This window comes from Malaclemys terrapin, chromosome 9, assembly GCF_027887155.1.
Source record: "Malaclemys terrapin pileata isolate rMalTer1 chromosome 9, rMalTer1.hap1, whole genome shotgun sequence".
Taxonomy (NCBI): domain Eukaryota; kingdom Metazoa; phylum Chordata; order Testudines; family Emydidae; genus Malaclemys; species Malaclemys terrapin.
In genome coordinates, this window is record NC_071513.1 from 48,584,784 (window position 1) to 48,603,422 (window position 18,639).

At 49.4% G+C, this 18,639-nt stretch overlaps 1 protein-coding gene across 1 annotated transcript in view; it reads left to right on the top strand.

Moving 5' to 3' along the window:
• The window catches only part of ESPNL (espin like), a 48,624-nt gene that overhangs the window by 13,853 nt on the left and 16,132 nt on the right, over window positions 1-18,639 (top strand). Inside the window, exon 2 of the mRNA XM_054039772.1 lies at window positions 10,136-10,521. Coding sequence (XP_053895747.1) covers window positions 10,136-10,521 — 386 coding nt within the window. The remainder of the gene's footprint in view (window positions 1-10,135; window positions 10,522-18,639) is intronic.

The window sequence follows — 18,639 nt, forward strand, 5'->3', positions numbered from 1 at the left end:
AGGGGATGGGATGGCTGGGTAGACCTCTGCTGGTGCATATTCCATCTATCACTGCCTCAGATGGTGATACAGGTACCCAGGAAGCCATGCTGATACAGAGCTGATAAGGAGCCTTTCTGGAGGAGTTGGTGTCACAATGGAGGGTGAAAATGCTCAGCTAAAGCTCTCGTTTTGCACAGGTTTCCATGGGCTCTGCCCTTTGGCAGCAGGAGAGAATGGCAGCTGCAGAATTGGCATTATGATCTCACAGCAGGCGACCTGAGAAGCCAGGTCTGAAATCCTGATCAGGCTCTCAGGTTTCCTCTAAATATTTCCCTGAACAAAGTGTGGTAAATACTTGCCATGGCCCAAGATTTGTAGTGGGCACTTCTGAAACCGGAGCCCTCTGTCACTGCTGAATTTCGAGCTGAAATATTGATAGGAAAAATCTCTCCACCAAACTCTCCAACACTGACTGATTAACACCGTGCTGTCCACATGCCCCTGCCTCGGCCTGGCTTCAAGGACTCTGGCTCACTGTAGCTTTCCTCCTCTTCTCCCTCTTGCTCACGCTCTATAACAGCAAACCATAAAGCCTTGCATTTGATCCAAGACTGGCTTGCCCAACTCCTATTTTCATCAGTTTGTGCTGATTCCTTCGCTCTAGAGCCCTTTCTGCTGGCTGGGGGTCATTCCTTACAGCATAACCAGGGGAGTGAGCTGCCTTACCTCAGACACACCTCAATAGTGCTTTGTAAATTGGCCAGTAGGAGGCACCTTTCCAACAAAGAGCTGTCACCTTCCAGTCTCCTCTTCACCTGGCCACACAGAGCTGATGCATGTTACTCTTACAATGCAGTGCATCGGACAAAGGCTCTCTCCGAGCTACAATTGGAAAACAAAACACTTTGTTAGCAAGAATTAAGATTGAAAGTGAAGTCCAGTGAAAACGCAAAACACAAGGGCCTTTACTTCTACCCCAAGCACCGGAGAGTCTGGTAATGAATGGGTTAGGTCTCCAGCCACCTCCTCTGGTTCGCTGTCTGAATTCTCACTAGCAAGTGGGGGAGCATGGCATGGCAGCAGTGATGATTCCCATTCCAAGCAGAAGCTCGGTGTGGAGGTTCCGGTACCAAGAAGTGGGAACTCCAGTATGTCTGGTATGCGGATTTCCCTGGAGTGGCGGAATTCCACCAGTGCCAACAGTCCCTGTGTCTGTCAGTGCTGGGGAGGATGAGGATCTTGTCTGTACTGGCTGTTCTGGTGCTGGATGAAGCATCAGTGATGGTATTGATGAAGACTTGCATACCGACAGTGCCTTTTTAGCAGAGTGCTTACTCCTGTGCCTCATTGCTGATGACTCGGTGCCCGTGCCCATCGAGTCCATGGAAATGTCAGTGGTACCAGCTGCTGCCAGTTTACATGAGCTATGGATACTGGACTGAGATGGTCTTGGTGCCAACGGGATCGAAGATACCGAGCAAGACAGAGACCACTTACGGCTATCTCAGGGCTCATTATGGGGACTTCCTGCTCTCTTCTTAGATAGCTTGTGAGAGGGGTGAGCAATCTGTTTCTTTGACCCAAAGCCTTTAGAAGTAGGGGGCTGTGGGGAAGACTCATGAACAAAGTAGCTAGCTTCAGATACAAGAATGATACATACATACAAATAGAATGAACACACTCCGTAGATTATAAGCTTTGTAATGATACCTTACAAGAGACCTTTTGCATAAAGCATGTACCAGTTACATCATATTTACACTCATAAGCATATTTCCATAAAACATTATGGAGTGCAATGTCACATCACCAACCTGTTGAGGGATAATCAGTGCTGTCACACCCAACCACTAAGAAGTATCTCTTCCTGCAACCTCAACTCCCTACTCCCTCATGGGACCTCAACCTGGTACTGAAAGGATTGACTAGGCCCTTTGAACCATTGGCCACCTGTTCACTGATGTATCTATCAATGAAAATGGTCTTCCTGATAGCGATTACCTCGGCCAGGAGAATAGGAGCTCTGATGGCGCATCCTCCTCACCGCCCCCCGTTATTCTTTCCAGACAAGATTACAATGAGACCACATCCAAAGTGCATCCCTAAGGTAACCTCCCCATTTCACATGAATCAATCAATTCACTTTCCAGTCTTCTACACCAAGCCTCACCAAGACAATAGGGAGGTTATACTACATACCCTAGACGTCAGGAGATCCATGCCCTTCTCCCTTGATAGGACAAAGGCCTTCTGGAAGTCCCCTAGACTTTTCACCTCTGTCATGGAAAGATCCAAGGGCTCAGCAATATCAGCTCAAAGACTCTTTTAAGTGGGTCTTGATGTGCATCAGACAGTGCTACCAAATTCTTAATGTGACATCCCCTGCTCTGACTCGAGCTGTACATGTTCCACAAGATTGAGCTCCTCATCTGTCACCTTCTTCAAGGATGCCCCATCACAGAACCAGGGCTCTCACATTGTTCCCTAAGGCTCCTGTTGGAAAAAGCTGTGTTTGAACGAGCTTTGAGCTTCCCCATAGCCGGTACTTGTACAGCACACATTGCTTTCTGATGAGAGTGGTTGTGACTGGAGGAGACTGTGACTCCTCCACAGCTTATCCCATTCATTACAACACTTCTAGCGGGGAGACTCTGTACCGAGGTTCTGTGCAGAAGAGGTTCTCAAAGTGTGGGGCACAGATCACACCAGTGGATCACAGAGTCTTTCCTGTTGGTCTGCAGAATGAAATATTTGGAGGACCAGCAGTAAGCTGAGGGGAGGGTGAGTGGTTAAATCCCTTTTGAAAATGAGATTTTGGCTCCTAAATCAATTAAGTGCTGCAGCATGGAGTACAGCAATGCCTAAATACCTCTAAAATGTCCCTATCAGAGATAGACCCGGGCACAGGAGGGAAGTGTGAGAGGAAATCAGCTAAGTAGTGTTGGTGCCCCAGGCCCAATTCTCAGGATACTTCTCTAAGTTTGGTGCAAAAATTCATATAAAGGTAACATTATGGGTAAGGTTTTAGATGTACAGGGCCAGCGCCCCAGCTGAAATAAATCAGGGTAGCTCTATTGAAACCAGTGTAACTATGCTGATTTACATCACCAAAGAGCTGCACAACAAACATCAAAAATTACACGTCAAAAATTTCATAGTCAGATGCAAACATTAAGTACCTAAATCTATATTTAAGCTTGTAAATAAGTGATTTTTCAGAGGCAGCTGCAGATCCCACAGACTTCAATAAGAGTTTATAGACTTTAAGGCCAGAAGAGACTATCATGATCATCTAGTCTGACCTCCTGCACATCGCAGACCACATAACCTCACCCACCCACTCCTGTAATAGACCTCTAACCTTTGGCTGAGTTACTGAAGTCCTCAAATCATGATTTAAAAACTTCAAGTTACACAGAATCCACCATTTACACGAGTTTAAACCTGCAAGTGACCCATGCCCCACAATGCAGAGGAAAGTGAAAAAAAGCCAGGATCTCTGCCAATCTGAGCTGGGGAAAAATTCCTTCCCGACCCAAAATATGGCGATAAATTAGACCCTGAGCATGTGGACGAGATCCACCAGCCAGGCACCTGGGAAAGAATTCTCTGTAGTAACTCAGAGTCCTCCTCATCTAGTGTTCCATAACCAGCCACTGGAGATATTTGCTAATTGTAGTCATAGAGGGGCCATATGCCCTTGTAGACAACCTCCCATACCATCCACTCCATAAACTTAAGTTATCAGGTTCAGTCTTGAAACAAGTTAGGTTTTTCCCCCAGCTCCAGAACTTCACTCCTGTAATGGTAAGAAACCTTCATCTAATTTCAAGCCTAAGCTTGTTGATGGACTGCTTATATCCATTTGTTCTTCTTCAAGTGATGTCCCTATGGATGTTCCACAGTACGTGCGGCAGCGCACCCTGCGCCTGGGATTGGAGATTTTCATCAGCAGTGCTTGTCAGACCGCGCATGCGCACCTCCCCCATCTCACGCCATGAGCAGGACATATATATAGCATTGTGTGGTCTGACCACCCCCCAGTTTCTTCTCTACTGCCTTTGGTCTGGGACAGAGTCTGCAGCCAAGCCCGCTTCTCCTTTTGCCCTGTTAGATAGTGCCTTACCTGTTACCTTTATTATAGTTTAATAGTTGATTCCTCCCTTTTTGTCCTCTCCTTATAAAAATTAAATCCGCTTTTACACCTTCTTACCCTTTCCATTAGTTTGTAGGTTTTCATTTTCCCACTTTCTGCCCTTCCCAACTGGGAAGCTTTCCCCCCCCAATCCTTATGCCCAGATCTCCTGGGTTTAAGAGGTGCATTTCCTGCCAGATATTCTTCCTGGTAACAGACGCTCAGCCACAGTGCATTCACTTCCTGGGAGAGGGACACATCCCCCAAAAGTGTGCTCACTGCCACAACCTCACTACCAGGGCCAGAAAAGATAGGGACATTCAGTTGCAACTTCTCCTCATGGAGAAATCACTGCATCCAGCATCAGACCCTGCATGGCTCTCACGCTCTACTAAGTCGGCCTTCCTAAGGAGGTACAAACCACCCTCATAGACCTACCCTTTGAGGACCCCAAATTATTTGCTGAATGTATGGATGAATCCCTACACTCCCTTAATGATTTCCAAGCAACTATCCACTCTCTCAGCATGTACACACCAGCACTGAAGAGACGCCTAGGGATATACCAACTTCCCCCATGATTCCGACCACCACAATACACTCCCCAGAAGCAATACGATACCCAGTGCTGTCGCCAGAAGCCCTCTACCAAACACAGGCATATGACTCCTCAAGGGGCTACCTCTCACACGCTGTCAACCAAACAACAATTTTGAAGGTGTGGTCAAGGCCCTGAGAAGCCTCCCCCTGTTCCAGTCACATCAACCATCTCCGACATCCCAGCAGTTTGGTGACCGCTTTCCATCATGGTGGCTGATTACCTTGAACAAGTGGGTTCTAGAGATCATCAAGGAAGGACACTCCATCCCTTTCCTATCTATCCCACCCTGCCACACCTTCCTCCCCATCCCTTTTCAGGGACCCTTCTCATGAACCCATCCTACGAAAATAAATAAATCACCTTCTGCAACTGGTAGCCATAGAACAGGTCCCCTCCCAGCACAGAGGGAAGGGTTTTTACTCCCATTTTCTGGTCCAAAAGAAATCCAGTGGGTGGAGACCAATCCTGGACCTTTGAAACCTAAACAAGTTCATCAAACTGCAACACTTCAAGATGGTTACCCTCTCCATAATTATCCCAGCACTGGACCAGGGGGACTGGTTCTAGGCCCTTGACCTCCAAGACACATATTTTCATATCAAAATACATCCTGCCCACAGATGGTTTCTCCAGTTCATAATGGGGACTGATCACTATCAGTCAAAGGTACTACCCTTCAGACTGTTGACAGCACCTCGCGTGTTCTCCAAAGTCCTTGAGGTAGTTGCTGCCTACCTATCAAAAGAGGGCATTGTCATCTTTCCATACTTCAATGACTATCTTCTCAAGGCCTCATCTGAAACCAATGCCCTTCACACCGTTTGAATAATAATGGACTTTTTCTCAAGCCTTGGCCTTCACATAAACTTGGAGAAATCTACACTGACACCAGTGCAACACCTGGAGTTTATCGGGGCACAACTGAATGCAATACAAGCCAGAGCTTTCCTCCTAGCTCACAGATTTTTTACTACAGTTGATCTTGTATCCATAGTGAGAACCTACCCCAAAATCTAAGCCAGGACATGTGTCATGGATATAGGGGGAAGAGTAGCAAACTTTATGTATCCTTGTCAGCTGCACTGGATTACCTTACCTGTAAAGGGTTAAGCAGTTCAAATAACCTAGTTGGCGCCTGACCAGAAGGACCAATGAGAAAAGAAGATACTTTCAAATCTGCGGGGGGGAGGATTTGTTTTTGTTCTGTGTGTTGTTCCCTCTCCGGATGGAGGGAGAAGCCAAGCAGATACAATATCTCCTAAAAATATATCTGGAATAATCCATCTGAAACCACAGAAACTGTGAGTAGGGCAAAGAAATGCATTAGGTTATCTTTTGTTTTGGCTTGTGAATTTTCCTATGCTACAGAGGTCGTTTTATTCCTGTTTTTGTACTGTGAAGCTGAGCCCAGAGGGGAATACTCTGTGTTTTAGATCTTTTTATTACCCCAGTAAAGTTACCTTCCATCCTGATTTTTCAGGTGTGATTCTTTTATTTTTTTCTTTATAAATAAAGTTCTTCTTTAAGAACCTGATCGATTTTCAGTGTCCTGAAGACAAAGGGTCTGGTCTGTGCTCACATTGCTAAGGCAACTGGTTGGTATATTATTTTTAAGTCTCCCCAGGAAAGGGGGTGAAGGGGTTTGGGGGGATATTTTGGGAGGATAGGGATTCCAAGTGACCCTTCCCTGAATTTTTGTGTAAATCACTTGGTGGTGGCAGCAATACCGTCCAAGGACAAGGAAAGGAATTTTTGCCTTGGAGAAGTTTTAACCTAAGCTGGTAGAATATAAGCTTAGGGGGTCTTTCATGCAGGTCCCCACATCTGTACCCCAGAGTTCAGCGTGGTGGAGGGAACCGTGACAACATGTCTCCACATAGCAGTGGCCATGTTCATGGTCAAGTTCACCCAGTTACACATGCAGTGTCTTCAGGAGTGGCTAAGTGCAGTCTATGTACCTCAGAGACACAGCATGCACAAACTCCTATCCATGACTATGACAGTCAAGGACTCACTACTCTGGTGGTCACAGCCCCTGAACATATGTGTCAGGGTTCCTTTCCTTCAACCAGCACCGTCCATGATTCTAACAACCAATGCCTCCTAAATTGGTTTGGGAGTGCACCTTCACACTCATACAGTGCAGGGCATATGGTCCTTAACCAAATCCATACTGCACATCAACCTCCTAGAGCTACGAGCAGTCTGCAATGCCTGCCGACACTTTCTCCCACTGATCGCACATTGCACCAGAGTCATGATGGACAATATCGCCTGCATGATCTACGTCAACAGGCAGGGCAGAACGAGGTCCCACTCTCTATGCTCGGAGGAACTGAAATTATGGAACTGACGTATCCAACATGGCATCACCATCTCAGCTACATACCTCCCTGGACACCAGAACACCACTGCAAACTGCAAACTCCTTGAGCAGGAGATTTTCCCACGATCATGGATGGGAACTAGATACGTGAGCCCTTCACTACATCTTCATCTGCTGGGGATTCCCCACCATAGACATCTTTGCCACACCAGAGAACACCTGTTCCCCTCAATTCTGCTCGAGAGTGGGACTGGGACATGGATCCCTAGGAGATGCATTCCTCATCACATGGGATGCGCCGCTACTCTATGTCTTTCCTCCCTTCCCATTTCTGTTCCGAGTACACCACAAGATACAAGGGGATTGAGCCCATGTCATCCTTATAGCTCTGACATGGCCATGACAGATCTGGTAGACTTACCTCATTCGCATGAAGGTTTGCCCTCTGATCTCTCTCCATTCCACTCCGTGACTCCTTTCACAGGACATGGATCGCATCCTTCATCCCAATCCACAAGTGCTCCACCTGAAAGCATGACTACTTCATGGTTCTTGGATTCAGAAATAACCTGTTCAGAAATAATTAAACAAGTACTCTTGAATAGCAGAGGCGACATGACTAGATGCACTTACCTCCACAAATGGATTAGATTCCAATCCTGGTGCATCTCCCATCAAGTCGAGACAATGAGCACTCCATTGACACTTATCTTGGACTATATTTTACACCTTAAATGATCAGGGTTATCCACAAGCTCAATTTGTGTGCATTTGGCAGCCATCACGACTTTTCATGATCAGATAGATGGCCACTCCGTCTTCACCCACCTACTCACAAAATGTTTCTTGAAGGGCCTCCAAAATCTTTACGCACACATACTGGACCTGACCCTGGCCTCATCCTACACTCTTACTAGACCTTAATTCGAAGCAATGACAACATGTTCTTACATTCATTTATCTATGAAAATATCATTCTTTGTCGCTATCACCTCTGCTCGAGAGGTTGGCAAAATTGGAGTCCTTATGACATGGCCCTTGTACACAATTTTTCATAAGGACAAGGTTACACTACATCAGGGGTCGGCAACCTTTCAGAAGTGGTGTGCCGAGTCTTCATTTATTCACTTTAATTTAAGGTTTCACGTGACGGTAATACATTTTAATGTTTTTTAGAAGGTCTTTCTCTATAAGTCTATATATTATATAACTAAACTATTGTTGTAGTGTAAAATAAATAAGGTTTTAAAAATGTTTAAGAAGCTTCATTTACAATTAAATTAAAAAGTTGATCTTATGCCACCGGCCCGCTCAGCCCGCTGCTGGTCTGGGGTTCTGTTCACCTAGGCCTGCAGCGGGCTGAGCAGGGCCTACGGCCGGGACCCCATCTGGCAAGGGTCTGGCAGCCAGAACCACAGACTGGCAGTGGGCTGTGCGGGGCCGGTGGCTGGGACCCCAGACCGGCAGTGGACTGAGTGGCTCAGCCCGTTGCCACTCAGGGGTTCCATCCGCCGGCTCCTGCCAGCCGGGATCCCAGCTGCCAGACCCGCTCAGCCCGCTGCCGTCTGGGGTCCTGCCCCTGCCCACATACAGTGGGTACCTACCTTCTCCCTGGTTCTGGCCCATTCTCTCCGGCAGGCAGCAGCGTGCCATTAAAAATCGGCTCGCATGCCGTCTTTGGCACATGTGCCATAGGTTGCCGACCCCTGCACTACATCAACATCCCAAGTTTTTACCCAAGGTACCATCCTCTTCCCATCCATACCAACCTATCCACCTTTCTTGCTTTTTTCCAAAGCCACACAGCAACCAACAGGAGGCAGCATTGCACACCCTGGACATCAGACAAGCATTAGCTTTCTACCTGGACAGAACTAAACCTTTCCAAAAATCGCACGATTATTCCTCTCATCGGCCGAGAGATTGAAAGGCGCAGCCATCTCCAAGTGGATCTCACAATGTATACATCTGTCCTACCAACTACACAATCAACAACCACCTCCTGAAACACATTCCACCCATTTGCTCTCTACCGCAATTGCCTTTCTCAATAATGTCCCCATTGCTGACATTTGCAAAGTGGCCACATGAGCATCAGCAGACATTTTTAGCCATCACTATGCCTAGGTTGGATATTAGGAAACACTATTTCACTAGGAGGGTGGTGAAGCACTGGAATGTGTTACCTAGGAAGGTGATGGAATCTCCATCCTTAGAGGTTTTTAAGGCCCGGCTTGACAAAGCCCTGGCTGGGATGATTTAGTTGGTGTTGGTCCTGCTTTGAGCAGGGTGTTGGACTGGATGACCTCCTGAGGTCTCTTCCAACCCTAATATTCTATGGTTCTATGACTCTATGTTCAGTCCGACGGATGCTATTGATGAAGATCTCTGATCCCAGGTGCAGGGGGCACTGCTGCTCCTACAGTGAAGCACCCACAGGGACACAGCTCGAAGAACCTCAGTTACTGCACAGGCTGAGTAACCCTCTCATCTTGTGCCAACATTGCCCTTAACTTAAATAACTCCTCTGGTGTTTATCCCTCTGATGTACTTATATAGAGCAATCATATCTTGCCTCAGCCTTCCTTTAGACAGGCTAAACAAGCCAAGCTCCTTAAGGCAGGTGCTCAGCATCTTTGAAAATCAAGTCATTTGTTTAGATGCCAGCCTTTAGGAACATAAGTTTCAAAATGTTGGCTGTGGTTCCCCGTCAGTCCCTCTGATCATACCACTAGCATTTTGTGGAACATGTTTTTATTCACAGTGTGTTTGTTGTGCTGGAATGATGGACCAGTTGAGCTGTGCAGGCTCCTGGAGGGGACTCTGACTGTCTGACTCCTCAGTGTAAATGGATAGTTACTGGTATCACTGTTGCTGTCACTGTCCCAAAAAGTATTGGACAGCACACCAGTGTAAATATTGGGCCATCCTTCCTTGGCCAAGCTCCCAACTGAGTAAGGATGACAGGATGGGGCCCAAGGAGTTGGAGATTGGGGTACCATCCAGGGCCGGCTCTAGGTTTTTTGCTGCCCCAAGCAAAAAAAATTTTTGGCTGCCCCCCCCAGCCCTGACCTTCCCCCATGCCCACCAGTGGCCCCCCCACACACCTCCTGACGCCCCAGCACTGGGTCCCCCCCAAATGTGGGATCCGCTACCAGCACATGGTGGCCGAGCTCTGGCCCAGCCACGACTCTGTCCCCATGCGGGTGGAGCTGCTGGGCAGCGCGGAACGGGAGTACTTCCAGGTGGCGGTGCAGCTGCGAGGCAGCACGGAGAACACAGCCCCCTCCCTGGGCTTTGCGGCGCTGCTGGTGGCCGAGGTGGATCAGTTCGTGCTCACCACCCTCACCCCTGACATGCTGGCGGCCGAGGACCTGGAGAGCCCCCTGGACCTGCTCCTCTTCAGCCTCACCATGCCCTGGACCAGCCCCAGCGGGCGGGAAGGCGAGGATCTCCAGCTGCGGGGCTACCTGCTCAGTACCGACGAGCCCAGCCGGCCGCTCACCTCCTCACACACTCCAGGAGCCCCTCTTGCCGCTGCCACAGCCTGGGCTTGGCTCCAGGGGACCCCGCTTCCTTCCCTCCCCGGCTCCTCACACACTCTGGGCAGGGCCGCCCAGAGGATTCAGGGGGCCTGGGGCAAAGCAATTTTGGGGGCCCCTTCCATAAAAAAAAGTTGCAATACTATAGTAACATGTATTTGGAAATGTAAAAAATAACTAGTGAAATACATTCAAAAATTAATTTGTAATAATTTGAAAATACACTAAATACATTATTTAAAAACATTAAATGCTTTAATGGTATGTATACATTTGCAATTACATAATGGGCTGTTGCTGGGTGATGGTGATGGTTGGTGCCAATGGGCTGTCACTGCCTGGGGGTGGTGCTGCTGTTGCCCAGGGCTGGGTGGGGAGCTGGGCTCTGGGTTGGGGGGTGCCCGGCTCACAGGGGCTGGACTCAGGGCTGTGGGGAGATGGGGTCAGAGGGTGTCCGGCTCAGAGGGGCTGGGCTCAGAGCTGAGGGTCAGGGCTGTGAGAGGGATGGTGTCAGGGGGTCCGGCTCAGAGGGGTTGGGCTCGGAGCTGGGGTCAGGGCTGTGGGGGTAATGGGGTCGGGGGGTACCCAGCTCAGAGGGGCTGGGCTTGGAGCTGGGGGTCTGGTCTGAGGGGGGGATGGGGCCGGGGGGGTGCCCGGCTCAGAGGGGCTGGGCTCAGAGCTGGGGGTCAGGGCTGTGGGGGGATGGGGTCGCGGGGTGCCTGGCTCAGAGGAGCTGGGCTCAGAGCTGGGGGTCAGGGCTGTGGGGGGATGGGGTCGGGGAGTGCCCGGCTCAGAGGGGCTGGGCTCAGAGCTGGGGGTCAGGGCTGTGGGGGATGGGGTTGGGGGTGCCCAGCTCAGAGGGGCTGGGCTCAGAGCTGGGGGATCAGGGCTGTGGGGGATGGGGCCGGGGGGGTGCCTGGCCTCGGCCCCTTACCATGCCGCTTACCCCCTCTCCCGGACAGCGCTGCCGCGGTGTGGTGTCTCCAGAGGGGCCTGTGTTCCCGCCGCTCAGCTGCAGCTCGCAGCCCCGCCCCCTTACCAGCTGAAACCCAAATTGCCCCACTTGCCCTCCCCTCCCCCCCGGGCAGCCCTGACTCTGGGAGCCCCTCTCGCCGCCGCCGCAGCCTGGGCTGTGGCGGTGGCAGTGAGAGGAACTCCCGGAGTGAGTGAGGAGCCGGGGAGGGAGGGAAGCGGGGCCCGGGATGCAGGGAGGGAGGAGGGGTCCTGCTGCCGCTCCAAGTCTCCCCAGGGCAGCGTGGTGTTTCCCTGAGTGGGCTGTGCAGGGTGCCGCCGGGCTGGGCAGGGGGCGCGGATCCCAGCTCCTGCGCTGACAGGGCGAGTGGCTGGGCCAGGGCCGGCTCCCAGCACTGTCACCCCAAGCAAAAAAATTAAAAATAAAAATAAAAAAGGGGGGGGGGGTGGATGGCACCCCCGCCCCATTACTGCATTGTTACTAAAGATCACAAAGTCTGGGCATGGGAAGTGCCAACCACTGGTGCCACCCACACATCTGTGGTGGTTTTGCTTGTAGGTTTGAGGGCATTTGTCTCCATTTACCCCATCCTGTACTACTTGGAAGCACCAGCAATAATAATAAATAATAACAATATCTAGGTCTTGTCTAATGCTGTGGACCTGCATGTGACTGGAATGTCTGGGCCAGCAGCTACTGGCATGTACTCTGTAAATGTAGGGTGGAGTGAAGAGAGCTTCCCAAGCAGCAGTCCAGGTAGCTCAGCGACAGGCTGCAGAGCTGTGCATTGGCAGGTAGCTGCTGTGTGGCTGTTGTGCCCTGCTCTCTGCCTTGCTGTAATTAGACCCGCAGGACATATGTGTCTGTGTGTACTGACAGGATTGTTCACCAGCCTCCTGTGCTAGAATTACATGTTCTTTTCAGTACCTTTGGCACCCTCTTCCCTCCTGTTTCCTCTTTGCTGGCGCTGTCTTTATTCCACTCTGTGCCATTTATTTCTTGTGTATTTATAAAGCCTTCTCAGCCAGCCCTCAGGCACCATCCCTTACCATCATGTCTGAACTGGCAGACTGTGGCACGAGGTGGTTTGGGTGCCAGCTGCAGCCAGCTTTCCTATGCTATTCCCTAGAACAGCTCCTTCCAGGAGCAATGTGTATAGTGGGGGTGCTGAGAGCCATTGAACCGAACTGTAAACCCTGGATATAATGGAAACCACTTCAAGCTAGGGGGTGCTGCAGCACCCCCCACACCCTTAGTTCCAGCACCTATGGCTCCTTCAGGCTGAGAATTTGGGATTAGAGTTACAGTGAATGGCCTACTCCCTAGCATGCCCCCTGCTGGGATGGCTGAGGCCCTGGCCTTGTCATAAGATTTCTAATCCTGATGTCTAATGCACCGCTCACCCTTCATAGAATCATAGAATATCAGGGTTGGAAGGGACCTCAAGAGGTCATCTAGTCCAACCCCCTGCTCAAAGCAGGACCAATTCCCAACTAAATCATCCCAGCCAGGGCTTTGTCAAGCCGGGCCTTAAAAACCTCCAAGGAAGGAGACTCCACCACCTCCCTAGGTAACGCATTCCAGTGCTTCACCACCCTCCTAGTGAAATAGTGTGTCCTAATATCCAAACTGAACCTCCCCCACTGCAACTTGAGACCATTGCTCCTTGTTCTGTCATCTGCCACCACTGAGAACAGCCGAGCTCCATCCTCTTTGGAACCCCCCTTCAGGTAGTTGAAGGCTGCTATCAAATCCCCCCTCATTCTTCTCTTCTGGAGACTAAACAATCCCAGTTCCCTCAGCCTCTCCTCATAAATCATGTGCTCCAGACCCCTAATCATTTTTGTTGCCCTCCGCTGGACTCTTTCCAATTTTTCCACATCCTTCTTGTAGTGTGGGGCCCAAAACTGGACACAGTATTCCAGATGAGGCCTCACCAATGTCGAATAAAGGGGAACGATCACGTTCCTCGATCTGCTGGCAATGCCCCTACTTATACAGCCCAAAATGCCGTTAGCCTTCTTGGCAACAAGAGCACACTGTTGACTCATATCCAGCTTCTCGTCCACTGTAACCCCTAGGTCCTTTTCTGCAGAACTGCTACCTAGCCATTCGGTCCCTAGTCTGTAGCAGTGCATGGGATTCTTCCGTCCTAAGTGCAGGACTCTGCACTTGTCCTTGTTGAACCTCATCAGGTTTTTTTTGGCCCAATCCTCTAATTTGTCTAGGTCCCTCTGTATCCAATCCCTACCCTCTAGTGTATTTACCACGCCTCCTAGTTTAGTGTCATCTGCAAACTTGCTGAGAGTGCAGTCCACACCATCCTCCAGATCATTAATAAAGATATTAAACAAAACCGGCCCCAGGACCGACCCTTGGGGCACTCCACTTGAAACCGGCTGCCAACTAGACATGGAGCCATTGATCACTACCCATTGAGCCCGACGATCTAGCCAGCTTTCTATCCACCTTGCAGTCCATTCATCCAGCCCATACTTCTTTAACTTGGCAGCAAGAATACTGTGGGAGACCGTATCAAAATCTTTGCTAAAGTCAAGGAATAACACATCCACTGCTTTCCCCTCATCCACAGAGCCAGTTATCTCATCATAGAAGGCAATTAGGTTAGTTAGGCACAACTTCCCCTTGGTGAATCCATGCTGACTGTTTCTGATCACTTTCCTCTCCTCTAAGTGTTTCATAATTGATTCCTTGCGGACCTGCTCCATGATTTTTCCAGGGACTGAGGTGAGGCTGACTGGCCTGTAGTTCCCCGGATCCTCCTTCTTCCTTTTTTTAAAGATGGGCACTACATTAGCCTTTTTCCAGTCATCTGGGACCTCCCCCGATCGCCATGAGTTTTCAAAAATAATGGCTAATGGCTCTGCAATCTCATCCGCGAATTCCTTTAGCACCCTCGGATGCAGTGCATCCGGCCCCATGGACTTGTACACATCCAGTTTTTCTAAATAGTCTTGAACCACTTCCTTCTCCACAGAGGCTGGTCACCTTCTCCCCATACTGTGCTGCCGAGTGCAGCAGTCTGGGAGCTGACCTTGTTCGTGAAGACAGAGGCAAAAAAAGCATTTGAGTACATTAGCTTTTTCCACATCCTCGGTCACTAGGTTGCCTCCCTCATTCAGTAAGGGGCCCACACTTTCCTTGACTTTCTTCTTGTTGCTAACATACCTGAAGAAACCCTTCTTGTTACTCTTAACATCTCTCGCTAGCTGCAACTCCAAGTGTGATTTGGCCTTCCTGATTTCACTCCTGCATGCCTGAGCAATATTTGTATACTCCTCCCTGGTCATTTGTCCAACCTTCCACTTCTTGTTAGCTTTTTTTTTGCATTTAAGATAGCAAGGATTTCACTGTTTAGCCAAGCTGGTTGCTTGCCATATTTACTATTATTTCTACACATCGGGATGGTTTGTTCCTGCAACCGCAATAAGGATTCTTTAAAATACAGCCAGCTCTCCTGGACCCCTTTGCCCTTCATGTTATCCTCCCAGGGGATCCTGCCCATCTGTTCCCTGAGGGAGTCAAAGTCTGCTTTTCTGAATTCCAAGGTCCATATTCTGCTGCTCTCCTTTCTTCCTTGTGTCAGGATCCTGAACTCGACCATCTCATGGTCACTGCCTCCCAGGTTCCCATCCACTTTTGCTTCCCCTACTAATACTTCCCTGTTTGTGAGCAGCAGGTCAAGAAAAGCTCTGCCCCTAGTTGGTTCCTCTAGCACTTGCACCAGGAAATTGTCCCCTACACTTTCCAAAAACTTCCTGGATTGTCTGTGCACCGCTGTATTGCTCTCCCAGCAGATATCAAGGTGATTAAAGTCTCCCATGAGAACCAGGGCCTGTGATCTAGCAACTTCTGCTAGTTGCCAGAAGAAAGCCTCATCCACCTCATCCCCCTGGTCTGGTGGTCTATAGCAGACTCCGACCACGACATCACCCTTGCTGCTCACACTTCTCAACTTTATCCAGAGACTCTCAGGTTTTTCTGCAGTTTCATACCAGAGCTCTGAGCAGTCATACTCCTCTCTTACATACAACGCAACCCCCGACTTTTTCTGCCCTGCCTGTCCTTCCTGAACAGTTTATATCCATCCATGACAGTACTCCAGTCATGTGAGTTATCCCACCAAGTCTCCGTTATTCCAATCGCATCATAGTTCCCTGACTGTGCCAGGACTTCCAGTTCTCCCTGCTTGTTTCCCAGGCTTCTTGCATTTGTGTATAGGCACTTAAGATAACTCATCCATCGTCCCTCTTTCTCAGCATGAGACAGGAGTCCTCCCCTCTTGCGCTCTCCTGCTTGTGCTTCCTCCCAGAATCCCATTTCCCCACTTACCTCAGGGCTTTGGTCTCCTTCCCCCAAGTGAACCTAGTTTAAAGCCCTCCTCACTAGGTTAGCCAGCCTGCTGGCAAAGATGCTCTTCCCTCTCTTTGTTAGGTGGAGCCCATCTCTGCCTAGCACTCCTCCTTCTTGGAACACCAACCCATGGTCGAAGAATCCAAAGCCTTCTCTCCAACACCACCTGCATAGCCATTCGTTGACTTTCACGATTCGACAGTCTCTACCCAGGACTTTTCCTTGCACAGGGAGGATGGACGAGAACACCACTTGCGCCTCAAACTCCTTTATCCTTCTTCCCAGAGCCACGTAGTCTGCAGTGATCCGCTCAAGGTCATTCTTGGCAGTATCATTGGTGCCCACATGGAGAAGCAGGGATGGGTAGTGATCTGAGGGCTTGATGAGTCTCGGCAGTCTCTCCGTCACATCGTGTATCCTAGCTCCTGGCAAGCAGCAGACCTCTCGGTTTTCCCGGTCGGGGCAGCAGATAGATGACTCAGTCCCCCTGAGGAGGGAGTCCCCGACCACCACCACCCTCCTCCTCCTCTTGGGAGTGGTGGTCGTGGAACCCCCATCCCTAGGACAGTGCATCTTTTGCCTTCCAATTGGTGGAGTCTCCTTCTGCTCCCTTCCCTCAGATGGGTCATCTAGTCCACTCTCCGCATTAGTACCTGTAGAGAGAACATGGAAACGATTGCTCACCTGTATCTCCATTGCTGGTGCATGGACGCTCCTCTTTCTCCTTCTGGAGGTTACATGCTGCCAAACCTCTTCACAATCCTTCTGTCCCTGCTGCGCCTGCTCTGAATCTTCAGAACATTGTGGCCGTAGAAGCATCTCCTGACATCTGTCCAGGAAATCTTCATTTTCCCTTATGCAACGCAGAGTCGATACTTGTTTCTCCAGCCCTCGAACCTTCTCTTCCAATATGGAGACCAGCTTGCACTTTGTACAGACAAAGTCGCTTCTGTCCTGTGGAAGAAAGACAAACATGGCACAACCTGTGCAGGTTACAACAGCTGATCACTCACCTTCCATATCACCGTCCTCTTAAGAGCTTCTAGCGTATTTTCTCTAGTGCTATTAGTGGTTCCAGACTGGGATATGAATGAAAGATCTGGTGGTTGGGAGGAAGGAAGGGAGAAGTAAGCCACTCCTTCACTCCTGGAGCTGGCACGGGGCACAGCCAGAGGGGGGCAATCCAGGCCTCAGCATAAATTAGAACAGTCTCTAGGCTATAGTAAGAACATGAGAAAGGCCCTACTGGGTCAGACCAATGGTCCATCTAGCCCAGTATCTTCCGACAGTGGCCGGTGCCGGATGCTTCAAAGGGAATGAACAGAACAGGCAATCATTGAGTGATCCATCCTGTTGTCTAGTCCTAGGAGCTGACAGTCAGAGGTTTAGGGACATCTAAAGTATGAGGTTGTGTCCCTGACCATCTTGGCTAATAGCCATTGATAGACCTATCCTCCATGAACTTATCTAGTTATTTTTTGAACCCTGTTATAGTCTTGGCTTTCACAACATCCCCTGGCAATGAGTTCCACAGGTTGACTGTGCATTGTGTGAAGAAATACTTCCTTTTGTTTGTTTTAAACCTGCTGCCTATTAATTTCATTGGGTAACCCCTAGTTCTTGTGTTATGAGAAGGAGTAAATAGCACTTCCTTATTTACTTTCTCCACACCAGTCATGATTGTATAGATCCTGTCAGATCACCCCTTAGTCATCTCTTTTCCAAGCTGAAAAGTACCAGTCTTATTAATCTCTCCTCATACGGAAGCTGTTCCACACCTCTAGTCATTTCTGTTGCCCTTCCCTGTACCTTTTCCAGTTCTAACATATCTTTTTGGAGATCAGGCCATTCCAGCAGCCAGGAAGCAGCTGGGGTGAAGGGATAGCCTAGCCATGCCGCCATTGGCCTGGCCACTTCCCCTTGTGTGGGGGGTGAGAAGGAATGTATAAGAGCAGGAAGGTGCCTCTAAGCCACCCAAAGATTTCTCCAAACAGGGAGCATGCTCAGGGATCTGGAGCCATGTGCTTTCCAGCTGCTTGAACAGCACAAGGCAGCTGGGACTTGGATCTGGCCCCTCATCTCAAACCACCCTTGTTCTTTACATATTCTCTTTGATGTAGTGTGAACATCCCAATCTCTGTGATTGAAGAACACCACTCCTGCTAATATACTAAGAGTTCTATGCAAAGGGAGTGGAGGAGAGTCTTCTGTTAGAATAATGCTGTTAGAAAAAAGCATTAACCTGTGGCAGGGAGGAGAGAGGTTGGTACCTGAATCTGTAATTGAATCTCAGCATGCTGATAATTGCTCCGAGTGCTTTGATCTCATGGGTCATGATTGTACCCTAACCTCTCGATTGAATTACACATTTGTAACCTATCTCTGCACATCTATTATATCCATGTATAATGTATGGAGGCCTGGAGAAGAGGCACAGAGTAGCAGTAACAAAAGGCAAACACTGTAGGACAGTGATAATGCCGATTTCACTATTGTCCTGGGCCATGGGGGAGATTTTCAAAGGCACAAATGGGAGTCAACACTCATTGACTTTCAATGGGAGCTGGGTGCCTAACTCCCTTGGGTTCTTTTGAAAATGCCAACCAGCGCATATAACCCTCTGATGAAATAGCAATGGATACAGTTCCAGAAAGATGGGAGCCTTGTAAGGGGCTGATCCTGCCAGCATTCACACATGTGAGTAAT